Source organism: Xiphophorus couchianus, chromosome 8 (genome assembly GCF_001444195.1).
Source record: "Xiphophorus couchianus chromosome 8, X_couchianus-1.0, whole genome shotgun sequence".
Taxonomy (NCBI): Eukaryota; Metazoa; Chordata; class Actinopteri; order Cyprinodontiformes; family Poeciliidae; genus Xiphophorus; species Xiphophorus couchianus.
In genome coordinates this window covers 25859241-25880910 of record NC_040235.1, presented here as the reverse complement: position 1 = coordinate 25880910, position 21670 = coordinate 25859241, and the positions used below count along the sequence as shown (strand labels likewise).

General features: G+C 39.9%; 1 protein-coding gene across 2 annotated transcripts in view; it reads left to right on the top strand.

Annotated features, from left to right (window-relative positions):
* Positions 1-918: 918 nt before the first annotated feature.
* Positions 919-21670, top strand: part of pi4kaa (phosphatidylinositol 4-kinase, catalytic, alpha a) — a 31451-nt gene continuing 10699 nt past the window's right edge. For both annotated transcript variants that reach the window (XM_028025247.1, XM_028025246.1), the window contains exons 1-34: positions 919-1155; positions 4055-4171; positions 4252-4345; positions 4417-4505; positions 5802-5874; positions 5963-6225; positions 6308-6374; positions 7464-7612; positions 7794-7859; positions 8098-8194; positions 8296-8487; positions 8589-8689; positions 9311-9440; positions 10276-10405; positions 11161-11256; positions 11338-11521; positions 11712-11812; positions 12713-12881; positions 13785-13835; positions 13988-14096; positions 15170-15306; positions 15383-15516; positions 16081-16163; positions 16242-16312; positions 16496-16620; positions 16704-16785; positions 17104-17187; positions 17286-17375; positions 17840-17959; positions 18208-18300; positions 20253-20409; positions 20486-20613; positions 20703-20861; positions 20957-21108. In XM_028025247.1, the coding sequence (XP_027881048.1) occupies positions 934-1155; positions 4055-4171; positions 4252-4345; positions 4417-4505; positions 5802-5874; positions 5963-6225; positions 6308-6374; positions 7464-7612; positions 7794-7859; positions 8098-8194; positions 8296-8487; positions 8589-8689; positions 9311-9440; positions 10276-10405; positions 11161-11256; positions 11338-11521; positions 11712-11812; positions 12713-12881; positions 13785-13835; positions 13988-14096; positions 15170-15306; positions 15383-15516; positions 16081-16163; positions 16242-16312; positions 16496-16620; positions 16704-16785; positions 17104-17187; positions 17286-17375; positions 17840-17959; positions 18208-18300; positions 20253-20409; positions 20486-20613; positions 20703-20861; positions 20957-21108 (4115 nt within the window). In that variant the 5' untranslated portion in view covers positions 919-933. The remainder of the gene's footprint in view (positions 1156-4054; positions 4172-4251; positions 4346-4416; positions 4506-5801; positions 5875-5962; positions 6226-6307; positions 6375-7463; positions 7613-7793; positions 7860-8097; positions 8195-8295; positions 8488-8588; positions 8690-9310; positions 9441-10275; positions 10406-11160; positions 11257-11337; positions 11522-11711; positions 11813-12712; positions 12882-13784; positions 13836-13987; positions 14097-15169; positions 15307-15382; positions 15517-16080; positions 16164-16241; positions 16313-16495; positions 16621-16703; positions 16786-17103; positions 17188-17285; positions 17376-17839; positions 17960-18207; positions 18301-20252; positions 20410-20485; positions 20614-20702; positions 20862-20956; positions 21109-21670) is intronic.

The window sequence follows — 21670 nt, the reverse complement described above, 5'->3', positions numbered from 1 at the left end:
TGTGCAAAGCTTACTGACATTTTCCAACACAGCCATGAGGAGAGGCAGCTGGTAATGGGAGTTACACCATTTCATTTTCCTTTGGGATCAATGAAGCATATTTGAATTGAATTATTTTTTGATCCACAAGTGGGATCTAGCTAACAGCAGATTCTACAGGATCATAAAGCACTGAAGTGAGCTAGTTGTGGATGAACAACATTCATGAAACAGATGATCATCCATAATAGCATAACTTTTACCCTGTGATTTTTCCTGAGCTACTGTCATCTCACTAAACACCGTCTGTTTTTTCACAGTGAAAAGCTCAAATATTCAGAAAACTAAGTTAGATTCAGAAAACTGCACAAATGAGTATCTTTTCATGGGTCTTAGCCCTGTTGAGGGCTAAGCACCCCTAAAGGTCAGATCCTAGAATTGCCCCTGCTGAAAATTATACACAAATGGTAGCAAGACAGAAATAAATATGTTACAAAGACCCACCTATACTTATCGGACAGATACTGATATGTTAAAAAATGTCTTCACATCGATACCAATTTTGATATCGATGTATTGTGCATTCCTAAGAAGGAGTTTCATTTAAATCCGATTTTATTTACATTTTAGTAGAACATGACATGGTGGAAATGATTCATGTCTTTAATTTATACCCTTTTCTTTGATGCCTCCACAGATTTCTATTAGATTCCACTCATAAGAACGATGACGGTAAAAAATTAAATATGAAGCCCAAATCTCACCTGAATGAATATGAATTCAGCTCATCTCGAGACATTTTACAAGTTCATAGCCTGAGTGTAATATACGAATAATAACTATGGACAATACTCTAAAATATAGAGTGAATTGTCAAACTGCAGAAAAAAGCGGAACATGCTAAATTTCTAAAATAGCGTCGATGGAACCTGTTTTCCAGTTGCACAGTGGTTTATGACCTTGTTTGGCACTGTTTGGCCATCTCGCCCGCCGTACTTCCAGCAGCCTCTGTATCTGCTGTGCTTGGGCCGAACGATAGAAGATGTCTGTGTCTGTGTAGCGGAGTCCGGGTTAAACATGTCTGTGACTGGAGGAGGATGCAGAGGTTTCTACTTCAACACCGTGCTGTCTCTGGCTCGGTCGCTCGCGGCTCACCAGCACGCGCCGCTAGACAAGGTAACGAGGCTAGCTCGTAATGGCAGCTAGTAACAAACCTTTACCCTGAATTTGACTTTGACGTCCTGAACGTCGCTGTTCTCTCTGTACCTGGTGTGTTCCAGTGTTCCTGTGGGTCGGAACTGACTTTACGTTCCTCTGGTAGTTTGGAGCTTTGTTGTTATTTGGAGGTTTAAACGTAGCTACGCAGTGGTGGGTTTTTTTTAGCCCGCATTTAATCTGCTCAGGCTGTAGCTGGATGAGCTCTGTCTGATTTTCTTCCTCTATTTTACTCTCCTTTAACTTCCAATGTGCGTTATGGACATAATGTAAGAAACTCTGTACAAAACAAACAAACAAAAAAATCTCTTAAGACCAATAAAAGTTTCATGACATTCTAAAGAGCAAGTAAAAAAAATAAGATGAAGACAATAAAAAAGAATCACATTTACAAAGTTCTTCTGTTTAAAATTCTATTGCAATGCACTCCGTTCGATTTTAAATATTAGGTTTGACAATTGGATTTATTTTAATAGTAAATACTAGAATTACATCAAACATCCTGAGCATGCGCAGGGCGGAGGGCGACAATGGAGGAACTGTAGACAGGAAGAAACCTTGAGAGGAGCCAAACCCAGGAAACTGGTTTGAAGTTGCAGTCTGACCTTTTTGATAAGCAACGATGAATTTATATTAAATAATTCATCCATTCATGTGTTAATCAATTATTCAATCCATACATCCTGTCCTGTGGTTGAACTACTGTTGAATTGTTTAATCAATGTTCTGTTTCACTCTCTCTCTCTTTTTAAAAATATTTCGCAGCACTCCTCCCTCTAACTAGTGTTTATTCTGTTTATCCCCTACGCCATCGTCATACTAATATATGTATACTGTTTAATACTTTTTGTCGTTGCAGTGGTGACAACAATAATCTCCCTTCTGATGAAATTTCAATTCAATTTCCGAGTTCTTTCAAACACATAGAGAACAAGAGTAAACACAATTAATCCCCCAAATGAGTTTACACTTGGGAAGAAGTCCTGACTTGTTTAGTCCTACCTCCTCTCCAAGACTTAATAATAATTTGTTCTTCTGTTGCCTTATTTTAAATGATAAAATAATAAATTCAGCAGAACTTAAGCAATAATCATTTTTGCTTACTCGGTCAGTTTTTCTATGTGAATAACAACAAGGTAGGACTAAACAACATACATTTCCATTAATTTACTACTATAAAAACTTATTGTTGCTCTGTGTTGAAATTGGACTTCCTATCGTTACACAAACATACCCCCAACACCTTCCGACCATATATGGACAAATTCATATACAGTTGTTTGTATTGCATTTACACGTGCATACATGCACACCTACTAACACATACACACAAATATATATTAATTACCCATATCAAAGAAAGTGTGAGTCGTAAAGTTAATAATAATATGTTATACATACACATTAATACTTGTAATATATCCTTTTCTACCCGTTTTATCTGTCTGTACAAGCAGCCAGAGGTTGAGCCGGTTGGAGGAGAGATTTCAGAATTGGGAAGTTTTAAACAGGAAGCACCTAATGTGATGAAAGGTCCGTTTCGACAACAATACCGCTTTACTGCATGGTGTTTTTAAGATTAATGATCAGTCAGGTTTGGTTCTGCTTTTTTTCTGGGTGTTTGGACTTTGATTTCAGAGAAATTGTTTGACTCGCTGAGAAAGTTGCAACACAGTAGGAAGCAGAACAGGAAGTCACAATAAAACAGCGATTATTATACAGTGAGTCAGTAAAGTCAGTCATTTTCATAGGGCTTTTAAAAGTACAGCAGTTTTGTTTCCTTCAGGTTTTTTTGCACATTATGTTATTAAGTTGAATAATTTTTGCTCTAAAAAGTCATTTTAATTATGTAAAAAAAAGTAGCATGTTGCATAGATGATCCTCGCAGAGACGTTCTCCCATAGGAGAACCTTGAAGTTCACAAACAGGCATTTGTAATCACTCTTGTATATTTTACTGGCAAATGTTCAAACAAGAGCGATCCATGAGAACAAACTTTTAGCCACTTGTTCTTAAATAGACAGAAAACCAAATAATTATAGTAATTTTTTTGTAGATAGCTGTGGTGTTTTTATTGAATTTTCCACAAACATCAACATCCCATAGAAGAAAATTAATCCATTTTCTTTTTGTAGATGTTTTTTTATTTTCCTCATTTGAAAACCTAAAAATAGATATTTCTCTGAAATTCTCTGAAAGGGTCATGTAACATTTGTGGGTGAAGGTTTTTATTTTGCTGACCTGAGGGTAGAAATGGCTCTATGTGTTGTAACAGGAGGTTTTTGGCTTAGTTCCTAAAAGGCGTTTAGGAACCTAATCATTAAGACTAATGGAGCTGAAGTATCCCTGCAGGGAAGGCAATGTCAACAGTAAATGTGTTGGCTAACAATATATTACATAAATAGGACACTGTAATTTGTATCACTAAAGTGCTCACGGTAACTGCAGTAATCATATTTTCAAATGCATTGATATTTATTGATGCTTTCATTGACCAAACAATGGAGAAAATAGTAAAACTAGCAGTACAGATAGTTGTGGAGTGCTTTAAACATTAATTGGTCTTTATCGTCCCAACGACAAATCTAAATTCTTATCATGTTAGAAAGTTTATCACGATAAATAATAAACGATAAGATAAATGCCCGCTCCTGTACATTAACGCTTTTTATCACAATACATTGATTTTACTATGGCGTCACATTGATTTATTACTTTATACATTTTCGAAATAACCCTAAAATGACACATCTCTGAATTTACGTCAATGCTCTCTTCTTCAGCATTGGCCTTGGTTACCTTCTAATTCATATAGTTGAACAAAAGGTCTGTTTTATTCACCCGTGTTGTTGCACTGCAGGTGCAGAAGCTGCACTGCATGTGCCCTGTGGACTTCAGAGGCGTCTTCCAGCTTGATGAGAGGAGGCGGGACGCCGTGACTGCTCTTGGGATTTTCCTGGTAGAGTCCAACCTGCAGGTAAAACCCGTTTCCGCCGCTTCGCCGTGCGTTCACGGCAGGGGCGACTTGCTAAACGCGACGATGCTGTTGTGTTGCAGCACAAAGACGTCATCGTCCCCTACCTTCTTGGGCTGCTCAAAGGGCTTCCCAAGGTTCAGTGGATCGAGGAGAGCTCGGAACGCAAAGGGCGGGGTCGGTATCACTGTGGTGCCCAGATCAAGTCATCGGAAGGTTTTAATCTCTGTTTTTGTCTCGTCCTACAGACGATCTTCCAGTCGCAGAAAACTTCAGCTTTTGTCTTGTGACGCTGCTCTCAGATGTTGCCCAGAGAGATGAGAACTTTAGAGGACAGGTGTGTGCTTATATGTTCTTATTTAGTCATACGGATTCACAGACACATAGTTTTTAGTGAGTGCATTAGTAGAGTAGCCGTGGATAGATGCAGATTTGAAATAAAATCAAGGTGCCTTGGTTTCTAACCCCTTATTGCTTATATTTATTTCATATTATATAATAAAAATAGCAGACTGGTGGTTTTGTTGTCTGGCAGATTGTAAATCAAATGAAGAATATTTTTATTTATGCCCAACACATGTATTGGATCTAACTGGCACTAATATGATGCCAATTAGTGACATTGGGCATAATAGTAACTGAATACATTTTCAGTGTCAGGTATGTAGTTTCTTTTATTGATGCTGCTATGGCTAAACAGAAATACAGCATCTGTTTTTGTAAGATCACGCTGGTCAATCAGCACAGTGTTTGAAATACAGTCTAACGCTGTAAAATTACAGCTGGTGTCTTTTTTTAAAATGTATTTATTAATTAGGTTTATTTGATAGGGACAGACACACAATAACAGACGAATTGAATAAAGCAGCAGTCTTATGCCTGTATCAAGATGTGTGTCGTTAACGCTCTGGCCACTAGATTTAAAGTGCTTCCAATACAATTCTAGGTATGTGTAGAATATTCATCACTAGGCATCTCTGCAGTACTTAGACATGAAGGAGTTTGAGGTGATTTTGTGTTGATAGTCTAAAAATGGTTTAGTGTTTGGAATGAAAAGACTAAACAGCAAGTAAGTGTGTTTGTGAATAAACAAGCTGCACTTTTAAGCTACATTTGTATTAAAAAAATAATGAAATAGAAGAAAATAACACATGCGACTTATTTAAATTAGATGGAGATCCTCAGGGATCTATACTTGTGTCTGTTTTTCTTTCTCTTTTTGCCTATATCCTTTGTTTGGCCCAACTTTTCCAACGATTCAGTTGAGTTTTTTGATATGCTGATGATACATAAATGGCCTACTGAATGTTATCATTTCTCCTTCAATGGATAGCTGGTCACACCCTTGATATTATTCTACATGACGACATCAATGCCCTGAAGATGCCAGTGTCCTACTCCGCTTACGTCAAAGAAGTACAGAATTTTGTCCAGTTGTTGTCGAGGTCTTGATGCACTGTGATGGTCCGTGACACCATAAGGGCCAGGAAAATCAGTGTTGATACAAGAATAAGATAACATCTGTTCCCTTGTCTGAAGATAGAACTTTACAGTTATGACATACATGAGATTTAATGACTTTTGCGCTACGTCCTCATGAACTAGTTTTTGAAAAGCCAGCCATGTATTTCAGATCCTGGAGGCACTCATGGACATCATGCAGGTCCTCCAAGACATCTGCAAAAATCCAGATGCTCACGATAAAGGTGCTAACCTAACACCCTTTACAGTTTTTCCATGTTTCACCTAGTTATTCCAGATGGTCTTATCCTTTGTGTCCATTTCGTCTCGCAGGATATCTGTGCAGGTACACTGTGCCCAGCCTGCTGGGTGTGGCCAGGGCGTTTGGGCGATACAGTAACACGGACGAACCGCTGCTGTCCAAGCTGTTCCCCCGACCCGCTGCTCCGTTGCTCTCTGCGCGTGACTGCAGCGAAGTGGCCCGACGGCGCTCCTTCAACGACTTCCGCTCCATCCTGCCGAGCTCTCTGCTCACGGTGTGTCAGGGAGACTCTCTGAAACGTAAAACCTCCTCCGTGTCCAGCGTTTCACAACAGGTATCAGCAGCTCCAGAGGGGAACAGGCAAGGCGACTTGGGACTCAGGTTAAAATAAGATACACCATTTGTCTGTTTTGTAGGCAAGTCCAGAGAGAACGGGACTGACGCCCAGCTCTCCTGCCGATCCATCTGCGCAGTACTTTGAAGGTAAACACAGCCTGTGCAGTGCCATGACCGTCTCCATTGATCATATCATTGCACAATTTGACAATTTTTGAAAATAAATTAACTTAATGGAAACACGGCAATTTCGAAATTGGTTTATTTAGCAAAACTGCAGGGGAAACATTTTGTCTGCGTCACATGATCAACAACCAGTTGTTGCCGCTGATCAACAACCAGTTGTTGCCGCTGGCACAAACCAAGAAGAAGAAGACGACAGGAAGTGGTTAGAGGATGATTTTGTGGTGTGTTTACTTATTGCATGAACAAACTTATTGGCATGGGATTTTAATTGCGTTTCTTATTTAATGGAAGCATTACAATTGCGAAATTGTGTTTTTTGACATTAGTGGGATATTGACAAAGTTTTGCACACATTTATAATGGAAATGCTCCGGGAAGCATAATTTAAACGCAGCACGTTCACATTTCCAATTGTTTGCTTTTACTTGCATATGAATGTGCACAAATTCTTGTCAGCATTCCGTTAATGTTGAAAAAATACAATTTGGCAAATGCGTTGTTTCCATTAGATAAGAAATAAAATTAAAATCACGCGTGAATAAGCTTGTTAATGCGAAAAATCCTTAGCGGCTCCCTATGCAGTGTTTTAGAGACATTGCAGTCGGTGATTTTACAGAGGAGCTGTGAATTCAACATGTTAGAATGACACACAACTTTATATGAGCTTTGTGACGCTCTGAGAACTCTGGTGGAGCCAGCTGCACGTCGTCTGAAAAAAACAAAACAATATTCCTCCTACCACTTCCTGTCGTCTTCTTCATTATTTTCACCAGTAGTAGCATCCGGCTGTTGATCACATGTGACTCGTGTGATGTAAAAAAAATAATGTTTCCATTGCAGTTTTGTAAAATACATCCATTTCATCCAGTCGAAAAACCACCTCATCCCAGTACACAAACTTCTTATAAAAAAAGAGTTTGTTTTTTTAAAATTTCTGCGATTCCATTAAACACATTTATTTTCGTAATTTCAAGTTACACAACACATTGACTAATTCACCACTTTTTTTCCCAAAAGAGCCTCCTTATAGCACTTCTTTTCTTCCCCCAGGCTCCTACCTCCCTGATGGCAGCGCCGTGGACCCCGATTATTACTTCTCCACCATCAGCTCCAGCTTCTCTGTCTCTCCTCTTTTCACTGGGAGCAGCTCCGGAGAGTTCCAGGTCCCTCTGGAGATGCTCAGACAGCTCCTTCACATGGTTAGCGCTAGCAACACTCAACACTTTCACCGCTAAACGCAGCACAGTGCAAAACTGAAGTCTGTTCTGGCTTCAGTCTTCGTAGTTAGACTATTACCTCAGTAATGCAAACATAAAATAGTTAATATCTTCTGCCATTAGTTTATTGTGAAAATAAACATTGCTTGCTTGTCTTGATCAGGTTGAACAATTTGTTTCCGAGTCGTTTTTGAAGTCACTGGATGGGATCTTAGCAGAATACCAGGAGGTAGGTCTGCTACATCGAAGTTTGTTCTCTTTTCTGTGAACAAATATCAGATTTATTACTTGCAATTAGATTAACACCACTGTTGCCAACTTATCAACTCTGTCGCTTTATTTAGCAACTTTTCAGACTAAAAAAAAAAAAAATCTGTGTCGGCCAAAGTCAGAATCAGACCAGAAACTGCAGTCTGTGCACCCGTACTTGTAACGGTTATTACTTACTGGTGCTGTTCTCTTCATAGAGCAATCCAGAAATTCATCTTTTCTACAAGACGTTCAGTGATCCGTTATATGTGGCCATATTTAAAATGCTGAGAGACACTCTGTACAATCTGAAAGGTGAGGAAACCGTTCTTGACTTTCTTCAAATCTTTTAGAAAACTATGACTAAGAGTTAGTCATAGTTTCCCTAACAGATAAATGTATTCTTCATGGTTCAGACCTTCAGACCGACTATGTGAAGGAGGTTCACGACTTCGTGCTGGAGCAGTTCAGCAGCAGCCAGTCAGAGCTGCAGAGGATTCTCCATGACGTGGAGTACCTCCAGAGCGAACTGAGCCCGCTCAAACTGCGCTGCCAGGCCAACGCTGCCTGTGTTGACCTCATGGTTTGGGCTGTCACAGAGGAACAGGGTGAGACTCAGATCATTTGACCCAGTCTGACAAAATGTCATTTGACTTTTCACATTACTTGAAAGCTGTTTTGTTTTTGTTTTGTTTGTTTTTTTCACCAGGAGCTGAGAACCTTTGCACCAAACTGTCAGAGAAGCTGCAGTCGAAGACGTCTAGTAAAGTTATCATCGCCCACATGCCCCTCCTCATATGCTGCTTACAGGTGAGAAAAAAGAGAGAGAAATAAATTCTCAAACATGTTTTCGTTGTTACAAAGCACTTAATTGACTTTCATCTTTTGTCCGGTGAGTTCTCAGCAATTACAGGAGAGCGTAGTCTAGCAAAGTGTGCAATTTGATTTAATTGGTTTCCAAATTTGCAAAAGTTTTTGTCGAACCTGCTGATTATTTTAGTTTATCTGAGTTACAAAGAGATGAATACGCATACGTTCAAAAATCTAAAATTCCCTGCTTCTCTATGTAAAACATTCATTGTAATTCAAAACAATCCGCCTAGCCTGGTGAAAGCAGGAGCGCAGTGAACTAACTTGATACTGTGTTGGTGTAACATTTAATCTGTTTAGCATATTGGTACGCTGCTCATTAGCTGATCACTCAGAGACTCCCATTGTGCCTTCAGGTTTTCTATTTATTTCTCTCGACCTTCTATCCCAGCTCTGACTTCTTTTGGTGACAAAAGGGTCACTGAGCTGCCACCATAGCTACACTGTTACTTCCTGACTGCATGAAATCAGTGGAAAGTGGTCCAGAGCTCGATGCCTAGCAGCTGTTAGCATTGCCATGTACCTCCAGGGCTTTGATGTGCGTGTTGTGTTTGTGTGCAGGGTTTGGGTCGTCTGTGCGAGCGCTTTCCTGTCGTGGCGCACTCCGTCACCACGTCTCTCAGAGACTTCCTGGTGGTCCCCTCTCCTGTTCTGGTGAAGCTCTACAAATATCACAGCCAGTGCGCTCCAGGTAACAACGGCGCTCCCAAGTGGACAAGTTGTCCTCCTCAGACAGAGGGGGTGCATGTAGCATTATCATAGATGTCTCGTATTTAAGTCATAATCACCAAATAGTAAAAATACCCAATTTTTTAATTCTATGAAATGAACCAACATTTTTGTGAAGTGGAAGGAAAAGTGTAGCATGCAGCTCCTTGGATTATTACATCTCTACTATTGCCATAATGCGTAACTAAATTTCATTTTCCTCCGTTATTAATTTTAAACAATTTTTAAAAATGGTTTTAGCAGAATAATGTCACTATTTTATTTTTATTTCTAGCAGCTGACGCTGTAGCATTAGCAAAAGTACTTAGCAACCTGGTATTTAGCAGAAGCTAATGCTGAGACTGCAACCCTTGAGCACCAGTTTAATTTTGACATTATAATTTACATACTATGTAATGCCCTTATATAATGTATTTCTGTTTAAATCTTATGCTCAACTCTCCATGTTTTATTTTCTTCTTGTATGTGTCTTGTTGAAAATAAAACTGCAGCATAAACAGTCTTCAGCCATTTCAAAATAAGAGCATGAATATAAACATCAGACTACCTGAAGAACTCTTACCAGTTGATGACCAAATGTCGAACTTTATTCAACTGAATGTTTACAAAACAGCCAAGTAAAGTGGCCGTTTGAAATTGGTTTGGAAACTTTCATTTAGGGGAAACTAACTGCGCTTAACATTTTCAGTTAGGAAAAGCGCTAAATACAAACCTAACTCATCTATTAGCGGATTAGTGGAAATGAGACCACCACTTTGCTAATGGAGTGTTTCTTACAAAATAACTGTCTTTTCAAGGAGGAAGTGACATCAAGATCCATGTGACCAATGAACATTCTCAGTCAACCATCAGCACCAGTGCAAGCAAGAAGAGCCAACCCTCCATGTACGAACAGCTGCGGGACATCTCCATCGATAACATATGCAGGTGAGTAAGCACATATACACACACACACACACACACACACACACACACACACACAAAAAGGCTTGATGTTTCTCTCCATATTTGAGGAAATTCTGAAGAAAATAAGGTGCACACTTCTTTTAACTGCTTAATTTCCATTTAGTTTTATTTAAGTATTTAGATGCAAACTCTGTTTTAAATCCAGACTAAAAATCCACCTTTTGTTTAGAGTTGCTTTTAAACCACAATAAATGGAACATTGACCCACATATTCGATGAAATGTGATGTCTATTGGTTTTCGCAACTGTTGATGATATGATTTGCGTATTATGTTGTTTTTTTTATGTTTCCACAATGTAAAGCACTTTGAACTGCCATGTTGCTGAACGTGCTATGCAAATAAACTTGCTTGTTTTTTCAGTTTTATATTTTGTGTTTGCAAGCATAAATGCAGAATTCCAGTTGTTTGTTTTAAAGTTAACAGAAAATATGACCTGCAGAGGAGGAGAGGGGACTGAAATTACCTAGCCGAGATGTTTTTGGGGTAGAGGTCTATCTGGTTTTGGTTCATTTGGTTTTGGTTCCAGGGAGTAAAAATGAAAGGAGGAAGAAAATCTATCCCAGAAAACTCCATGAGGTCCTAATATGCATTTTAATGTACTTTGCCAGTAGAAAATCCTCAAAAGGATCAGGTAGCAAAACAGTTAGCATAACGGAAAGTTATGGGGTTTTTTCCAAGTTCCAAACCAGGATTCCCTCTTTGCTGTCTCCCCAGGTGCCTGAAAGCTGGCCTCACGATGGATAACGTCATTGTGGAGGCTTTCCTCGCCAGTCTGTCCAACCGTCTCTACATCTACCAGGAAAATGACAAGTTAGCCAGATCCAGAAATAAAAAATCACCCACCTAATTGTGCTGAAACAGATCATTTAAAGTCGTTCCCTCTTTTTCCAGGGATGCTCACCTGATCCCGGACCACACCATCAGAGCTTTGGGCCACATCGCCGTGGCGCTGCGCGACACGCCCAGGGTGATGGAGCCCATCCTGCAGATCCTGCAGCAGAAGTTCTGCCAGCCGCCTTCGCAGCTCGACGTCCTCATCATAGATCAGCTGGGCTGCATGGTGATAACAGGCAATGTGAGAGCTGACAGGTTCTTTTCTCGCCTCTAGTCGCAGATAAACTGCTGATTCACCGCCGCAAACAGGGATGTTAATTATTCAAATAAATGGATATTTGCACATAACAAAATTTTTTTTTAAAGTGAGTCATCGCTGTAAAAAATTTCATTCGTATGTGGTGGCTTAATCACTCTTGTTTCCCTTTTAGCAATACATCTACCAGGAAGTGTGGAATTTGTTCCAGCAGATCAGTGTCAAAGCGAGCTCCATGGTTTACTCCACCAAAGACTACAAAGATCACGGTTACAGGTGAGGGGAACCTTGGCACAAGTTTGCAACATAGCTCTGGTGGTTATATGCAGGCCAGTTAATCTTTCTTCCATTATGCAATGCAGGAATATTCTCACGTTTCCCCTGACGACCACAAATTTAATGCATATTTTTGGGGTTTGATGTGATTGACCAACACAGAAGTGTGAAGTGGAAAGAGAAGGACACAGATTTAAGCATATTTACTTCTGAAATTCTGTGGTGTGCATCTGTAAATAGTAAAGCGGCATGCAACCAACGGCTTTAAGATGTCACTTAATATAGAGGTGCAAAAATTTCCTTGGTTTTGGGTAATCAGCCGATGCATGTGAGGCCGATCTTGTCCTCCAGTCGTATCTGGCTCGCCAAAGGTCTGACGGAGCTGCAGTTTCCAAGCATCCAAGCTTCCAAGCCCCCACTCAGTTCCTTCAGACTAGCCAGGAGTAATTAGCAAACACCTGGAGGAACTGTACATCTGCTGAGCTCATTATAGGAGCTACTTTTCAGAGGAGCACTGGTAAAACTGTTGTTGGAATATTAATAGACAGTTAATGATATTGCGATGACTTCCTGACGGCTTCAGAAAAAGTAGGAGTTTCTTAAAGAGACAGAGGCCCAATTTCAGGGTGTAAAATTATAAAGCATAATTTAAGTCATATTTGCTATATACAGAATTTTTATAACAACTTAGGTCAACATAGTTACTTGATTGTGATATAAAATATCACTATGTACCTGAAAAACACAGGTACCCCTTAAAGATCTTCAAGTGTTTAGTAAAAACTTCCTAAATGAAACATAAGAGACAGTTATTGATTAGATGTTGCTGCTTATTTACGATGATGTTGTAAAGCTGTATGCTGGACTTTCATCCGACTTGCTTCCCTCCTCTTTCTGCAGACACTGCTCTCTGGCTGTTATAAACGCTCTGGGTAACATAGCAGCCAACATGCAGGCTGAGCAGATGGTGGACGAGCTGCTGGTCAACCTGCTGGAGCTTTTTGTGCAGCTGGGCTTAGAGGGGAAGAGAGCCAGTGAGCGGTCCTCGGACAAAGGCCCGGCCCTGAAGGTACACTTTGTATTAACATTTACGCTCAACATTTGAACATTTACTGAACTCTCACATTGAATCCATTTCACTGTTTTCACTGTTTTCATCCAACTATTAAAATATCTCAAAAAAAGACAACGCAAATAAGGCATCCTTTCATCAGATGTTGATGCTACGTGTGGCTCTAATAAACAGGAAGTAGAGGTTATAAACTAGTGTGAATCACACATCTCAGAAACTTGGAGAGAGTCGTCCTCTCTGAGCTGGAGATTTGGATTTAGAAGTTTCTCATAGTTTCGTACCTCTAGTAAAGCACAGACCCACTAGTGGAAGTGAAGATTTGCTACGTCAAAACTTATTCAGTAAATGTGTTTCCATCTTTCCTTTAGCACATTAACTCTGTTTTGTTTTTTTTAAAAGCCAAACCTCAAGTGAGCGTAAAAACGTTTCTGCAAAACTGAGGAACTTGTCTCCAATTTTGCAGGTTCCACCAACTTTTTAAATGCGCATAAAAATGTTGATGGAACCACAGTGAATTTTGACTTTTTGAGTTTACATGGGGAGGAATTGTTACCGAAAACCCCGTCTTTAATACCCACCAGTCTCAGGGCTGGCCTAACCTCACACTGCTGGGTCAGTTGTTTACCTCAAATAATGATATCTTCTTTCTAACTTAATTTCACGAATCAAAATGATTAATGAAATTAATTTAAAATCCCATTTACAGTTTTCATATAGACATCTTACGGAAATCACACGATTCTGTGACAGTTCTTCGCTAAGATTGAGGCTAAAAGATTAGTTATGTTAAGCTAAAATATGCAGATAGAAAAACTTTATCCAGCAATGGAACTGTGAGGTTTGTCTTTGAATATCTTCATGCTGGAAAGCAGAAACACGTCTTTGTTTCTTTCTCTCCAGGCCTCTAGCAGTGCTGGAAACCTCGGCGTCCTCATTCCGGTTATAGCCGTGGTAAGTGATCCAGATGTTCAGCTCTTTGCTTGTTTTGTGTTTTTTTGTGTTGAGAACCTGTAAACTGAAGCACCTTTTTTCACTGTGCCGAATGCTAAACCTCCAGGTGTACTTCTGGCCGTTTTTAAGCATAACTATGTTTTCCATGCCAGCTGACGAAGAGGTTGCCACCAATAAAGGAGGCAAAGCCGCGTCTGCAGAAGTTGTTCAGAGACTTCTGGCTCTACTCTGTCGTCATGGGATTCGCAGTGGAGGGCTCAGGTACGATACGTTTACTCAACCCTGCTTGTAAATCATTTATGTTGTCGTTCACTTTTTCCGTTATCAAGATTTTTAGTATGGCAAGCTGAAAATGAAGCAAAAGATTCAAACATTCACTTAATTTTTTAAATCTTTTCAGGCTTCTATCAGAGAAATTAGACTGATACATTGGCATAAAACCCCAGGTAACATTAAACTAGCGATACAAATATAAGATCAGTTCATAGCAACAGAATATTTGTTGCTTTTTTAATTATTATTATTTTAAATTTGTGTTTTGGTACAATGACCTACAGGAAAGCCCTGCAAACGATAGTTAAGGGAATTGAATAGATTAATGGAGAATCTCAACCCTCTGGGCAAGTTTTAGTTTCAATATGTTTAAGGATTTTTCACACTAATATGTCTAATCTCTCAGAAAAATACTGTCTTGAAGCTTGGGCTAAACAAGAAATTTAGTCAGGAAAGTGTCACATTTTGAAAGTGGATTGTCGTGAGTTTGAAAACTTCTGAGGTTAATTTAGGACTAGCTTTTTGCATCTACCACACATGGGAAGTGATGAACTTTAGCGACAGGCAAAAGTCATCTCCATTCGAGGTGAAAATTTCTCTGTGCATCACAGGGCAGCATTTACGAGAATGTCATTGTTCACTTGGCTGGAGGAGAGCTACCGATTGTCGCCTCATCGCGCAAGCTGCATAGGAAGTGAATGGAGATGAAGCCCTTAAGTGCAAATTTTTTAAAAAATCTTAAAGTTGAGGAGAGCCACGTGAAATGTGAGAAACATAAAGCTGTTGCCAAGAGCCACAAACAGAACCTATGAAATTTCACAGTTTTTACTATTCTTGATTCTAATAAAGCAGGATGGGGATGGTATAGTTTTTCCATTTTAAACTTCCTTCATGGTGGCATTAAAAAAGGTCTTTAAAAGTCTTAAATTTGATTTGCTGAAACCTGCCGATATCGAGAACAAGAATTACTGTCTTTTTACACAGAAAGTTTGTAAATCTATGCGTTCTACTGTATTCATTGTCTTTTTCTTCTTTCCCTCCATCTGTGTTGAAACAATCAGGCCTGTGGCCGGAGGAGTGGTACGAAGGAGTTTGTGAAATCGCGACCAAATCGCCGCTGTTGACGTTTCCCAGCGGGGAGCCTTTACGCTCCGAGCTTCAGTATAACTCTGCGCTGAAGAACGACACCGTCACTCCAGTATGAACACGCCCTCACACACACACACACACACAGGCAGGTGCACAGTTTTCTGACTCCAGCTGCTACGCGACAGGCGGAGCTGAATGACCTGCGCAGCACCATCATCAACCTGCTGGACCCGCCTCCAGAGGTGGCCGCCCTCATCAACAAGCTGGACTTTGCCATGTCCACATACCTGCTGTCTGTCTACAGGCTGGAGTACATGAGGTAAAACGATGCCTCCACAACAAAAGGAAGTGTAACCTTTACTATGACTGGAACAATTAATTGGATTAATCATTACAAGTTGATTATTGAAATAATCGTCCATTAATCGATTAATTGTTAACCAGAGAATACAGACTCAAAAACAGGCAAGATATTAAGGGCAGTAACTAAGACAAAACTGTATAAAATACATATACATTCCTCAAGTGGCATAGCTTCACTGGGTTTAAATTAATGCTCTTTTATTGCATTTTAGGCAATAAAATGTTTATTGTCTTGTTTAAAACAAGAACAAATTGTTTGTTTATTTGCATCTTTAAATGTATTTCTCATAGTGAGAAATACTATTTCTCACTATGAGAAATAGTATAATAATAATAGTGGTTAAACCACTGAAGACTTTAACCAAGTCTTCAGTGGTTAAACAATCTGTAGACAGTGGCTATTTCTTTATCTGATCATCAGAATTATTGGTTACTAAAATAATCTTTAGTTGCAGCGTTGTTCTTTACACGAACAACATGATCTCATGCCATCTTTGTTTTTGTTTTTCATTATGTTTAGGATGCTGCACTCTCTGGACTCGGACCGCTTCCAGGTCATGTTTCGTTACTTTGAAGACCGAGCCATACAGAAGGATAAATCTGGTAAGAGCGACAGAAAAGGAAAACTGTCCTCTGACAGAGAAATACTGTCCCTCGTGTATTAAATCCATGTTTTTCCAGGTATGATGCAGTGCGTAATCGCTGTCAGCGACAAGGTGTTTGAGGTTTTCCTTCAAATGATGGCTGAAAAAGTACGTGAGGTTTTCCGCTCTTTTAGAACCAACTCAACTTGATAGTACTTGTTATCAACCCTGATGTCTGCATTACATCAATAATTTCAAACCCTGTTAGAAAATGAAGATATTTTTATAATAGTATTTGTTGTTTATTGTTTCTAAGCACAGTCCGTTTACCATATTCTTTTGTTTGAAAAGCCTAAAACCAAAGCTCACGAGGAGGAGCTGGAACGCCACGCTCAGTTTCTCCTGGTCAACTTCAACCACATCCACAAGCGGATCCGCAGAGTGGCCGACAAATATCTGTCTGGTCTCGCTGAAACGTAAGACGGCTCTGATCCACCAGTTCTTCCTCTCAAAATGACCTCTTATTCTTTCATAAACACTCCAACATCTCTCCCCTCAGCTTCCCCCACCTGCTTTGGAGCGGCCGGGTGCTGAAGACCATGTTGGACATCCTGCAGACTCTCTCTCTGTCCCTCAGTGCAGTGAGTGATGATCGTTTAATCCATAGGTGTCAAACTCCAGTCCTCAAGGGCCGGTGTCCTGCAACTTTTAGATGTGCCTCTGCTGCACCACACCTGAATAGAATAATTAGGTCATTAGCAAGGCTGTAGAGAACTGATCTACAGAAGGAGGAGGTAATTAAGCCATTTCATTCCAGCGTTTTGTACCTGTGGCACATCTAAAAACTGCAGGACAGCGACTGGAGGGCTGGAGTTTGACACCCCTGGTTTAATCCATCAAAGCAGTGTGTATCTGTGAATCTGTACCATGATTTTATGAGTGTTGACGGTGTGTTGCAGGACATTCATAAAGATCAGCCGTATTATGACATTCCTGACACTCCGTACAGAATCACTGCCCCGGACACATATGAAGCCAGGGAGGTAATTTTTTTTTCTTTTTTACTCATCTTGATGCTAAATAAAATGCCAAAAATCACTTATGAACATGTTACGTTAACGCTTTTTTCTGTAATATTTAGAGCATTGTCAAAGATTTTGCTGCGCGGTGTGGAGAAATCCTTAAGGAGGCTATGAAGTGGGCTCCGTCTGTAACAAAGTCCCACCTGCAGGTATTATTTCTCAAGCCTTTTCTCCTCTATTGTCTTGAAGAGTGCAGCGCAAAGTAGCTCTACACAGTTGCTGAAACCAGAAGTTTACATTCGCCGAATAAAAAGACACATATGCCATTTTCTGTCACTGTTTGAGGTTAAATCAGACCAAACTTCTCCTGTTTCAGGTTAGTTTTAGTTTCTAAAATTATTTCTGTTTGCTAAATGTCAAAAAACTTAGTGAGAATTTTTTTTTAGACATTTAGATTTTTTTAAAGGAAAGCTGAAACTGAAAGTATGTGTAATAAGTCATTATACTTCTATATTAATAGGATATTTGTATAAAGTCTATTGAAAAAGTTAATTTTGTGCCATTCTTAAATGCTGTGTGTCAGTCCTAAGAAATGTTAATGTCAACCTAACATGTCCAGCATGAGAGAAACTAACATTTAAAGTTTGAACTCCCTGTTTCCATGCGTTGTCAGGAGTACCTGAACAAACATCAGAACTGGGTCTCGGGTCTGTCCCAGCACACGGGTTTGGCCATGGCCACTGAAAGCATCCTGCACTTTGCTGGCTACAACAGACAGAGTACCACTCTGGGGGTGAGTCACAAACTGACTTCTTCATTTAAGTTGCTTGAAGTGCATAACTGGATCATTCTGACCAATCAGACAGACATTTTCTTTTACTTTAAAAATGTGAAGAGAAATTTTGAGATTTAAAAATGGGGAAATAAATGGAGGCCAAGAATACAACCCTGAGGGATGCCAGGACTTTAGAAGATTTTAGTTATGACATAATGGGTATGGTGTTAAGAAATGGTGTTAATTTCATTCACTTTCTCATTTAGTCCACCCAGCTGACTGAGAGGCCAGCCTGTGTGAAGAAGGATTACTCCAACTTCATGGCATCGCTGAACCTACGGAACAGATACGCCGGAGAGGTACAGTGGGGGGGCTACTTCAGACTAGCCAGCAGCAATTAGCAAACAGCTGGTGGAACGCTGCATCTGCTGATCTCATTATAGGAGCTGCTTCTCAGTGAAATGCTGGTAAAAATGTTGTGAAAGGGTTAATAGAGGAGTTTCTTAAAGAGACAGAGGCCTAATTTCAAGGCTTTAAATTATGAAGTCAAATTTATTTTAAATCATTTTTGATATAAATGGCATGTTTATGATAACTGAAGTTAACATATAATTACTTGATTTTGCTATAAAATGGCATTATGTGGCTGAAAAACACATCATACCGCCGTTTTAAGAATGTCTCCTTGCGTCTTTCAATGAGACCAAGACCAGTCTTTAAAGAAAAGGGATCAGTTTTGTATTTTAGCGACTATCCAACTGTGCCCAAAACAAATGAGCTGAATTGATCTCCATCATTTTTAACCAATCAGGCTAGACTGCACTGAGTTGCATATGAAACTAGGCCTGTCGCAATAAACAATAAAACAAATAATCGCACGATAAATTGAAACTATTGACCTCATTTTAATTATCGACTTTATCGTCTCTTCCGGCCTTTTTCTCTTTCTGTTGATGACACTGAATGGAAAAAAAGGCTCAACTCCGGTGCTCTCCACTGACTCCTCCCTTCCTCATTTTCTTAGCGTAATGCCCAGCGCACACTACAGGATTTTAGAGCTGTCGGCCGATTGTCGGCCCATTTTCAAAACCTGAGAGATCATACATCAGCCGACAGAAATCCTAGGTATAACGATTTGATGTGTGATGTCCAACAATAATGTGGTGGCACAAAACAATGGCTACAAGTCCAGTTAACTAATTTTAAAACCAGACATTAATTAATGCTTTACTACAATCTACCTGCAATGCATGTGGCTAGTGTCAGTCCTGACTGAATGAAAATCATTACAACCTATTTATGTCACGTTAACAAAGAACAGCTGAAAAGTTACTGGCAATTTTGCTCCGACTCCTCTCCTTGTCATTTCTATATTCTTTGCATGTTGAATAAACATTAATGTTGTTTCCAAATATCATCTCCAATGTCCGCTGGACTTCGGGTTGCCGTGTCAGCTGTTTGGGATTCCCCTCCATAATTTCCCCTCAGAAGGAGGAGAATCCATGCTTTCTGATTGGCTGCCTGTCACATTCAACAGGCTGCATTAACGCTCCCAGTGGGGGAAAAACCCCTGATTTAGATCGGAGACGATCTACCTTAACACACAACACATTACAGGATGATCGGTTAGGAAATCTCAAGCGTCAATCTTAGAATGATCAATGTTCTAAGATTGACATAAGGGAAAAATCTTGGCAAAAAATCGTGTAGTGTGAATTATTGCATCAGGTAGTAGATGTGCCCATCTTCTCTATTTAAATCTAATTATTACTGAAGGGCAACATGATATACAGACTTCATAATCTGCCCTCTTTTGGTTGAATGCAGTATTTATTTCCGCTTTGGCTTTATGTTGTTTAGTCTTTATTCAAGTAAATTTTTTGTTAATGGAGACTGAGAATCCGTTTTATTTTTGTTTTTGGTTGTTTTGTTTATTTTGTTTATCAGTTCCAGTGTTAAGTGTTCTTTTGAAAATAAAGTGTATCTTTGGCAGGAAATCACATGCATTATTACGTCATTTCCAATAAATCAGTGAAAAAAGGTCTTCAAACAATATTATCGTTTATCGCAATAATTTTTGAGACAATCGCTCGGCAAAATTTATCATCGTGACAGGCCTAAATGAAACACAAGTTTAAATAAGATGGACCCTCAATATGAAGTGTGAAGGAAAATAATGTGCCAATAAAAACTAATCTACGAAACATTTAGGACATTTGATTGAGCATAGACATTAAAGTTTTGATTGCCTGTTAGCATTAGGTTGGGTTATGTTTCCCCTCTGATCTTATGGTGTTTTTTCTCTCTGTAGGTTGCAGGAATGATCCACTTTGCGCAGGCAGTCAGGGGCCAGTCGGATCTGACCCGGATCATGATCAAACAGATGGAGGAAGCTCTGGACTCTGCTCAGCCCGAGGCCTTCACTGAGGCCATGTTCAAGCTGGCCGCGTTGCTCATCAGCAGCAGAGGTACGACTTTATCGGTCTGTCATTTTTTCCGTTCCCCAATGCTCCGACTCAGCTGCTGTCGTATTCCACTCTGCAGAATGCGACCCTCAGCTTCTGCACCACCTCTGCTGGTCGCCCCTCAAGATGTTCACGGAGCACGGCATGGAAACAGCCATTGCATGCTGGGAGTGGCTGCTGGCGGCACGTACGGGGGTGGAAGTACCGGTACGCTGTTCAATGTGTTTGACCTTCTCTTGTTTCCCCGCGTTTCGTTAGCGTCGTCTCTTCATGGACCCGCGTCTTCTTCTTCCCAGTTTATGCGGGAGATGGCTGGAGCGTGGCAGATGACGGTGGAGCTGAAGATGGGCCTGTTCTCCAACGCGCATGTGGAGGCCGATCCTCTTGCCGCGTCAGAGGAAAGTCAGCCTGTGCCCTGCCCTCCAGATGTCACCCCTCACCACATCTGGATTGAGGTCAGAAAAAGTCTTTTTTTTTTTTTCACAAAGACATCCCTGTTTTCACCATTTTTCCTTTTATGTCTGTGATTTCATTCTTTTTTCTATTCCAGTTTCTTGTTCAGAGGTTTGAAATAGCCAAATACTCCAGCGCGGATCAGGTGGAGATCTTTGGCAGCTTGCTGCAGCGCTCCCTGTCCTTGGGCGTTGGCGGATCTAACAGCGGCTTGAACCGCCACGTGGCTGCCATTGGACCACGTTTCAGGTATAGCGCATCCTTCCAGGCTGTTACCCCAACCTTACAAATTCACAAATTCATACCGCCTGAACAGAAACTGCATTCTGTCCATTCAGAACAACCATTGTTGTATTTTGCTGGGGTCCAAAACTCAAATAGCAAATTTTGCTGGATGATTAACTGTCCCAGATATTATTGAGATAAACAATAATATTGTTGTTTTGAGAACATTTTAAGGTGAAGTAATTGTAAAAACATAATACTAACAGTAATGGAAGAACACATTCTCATAGATCAATAAGTAATAAACATTTAACACTGGAAATGGCAGACGTTTTAAATATCCACAATAAATAAACAAAACAACAGAAACAAGTAAAATGGATTATGGAGACAAAACTGCCCCTCAAAAAGGGGCCACTAGAAACTAAAGCACCAGACTGAAGACTTGTGTCTAGTTTTTTGTAAAAAGAGAAAAATAATAAATAATGCAAATAAAAATTATTGAATTTGTTTTACTTTATCATGCGGTTAATTGATTTACTGCTTGTGGCGACCTAAAAGAAGCTCCAAATATTTGCAAATTTGA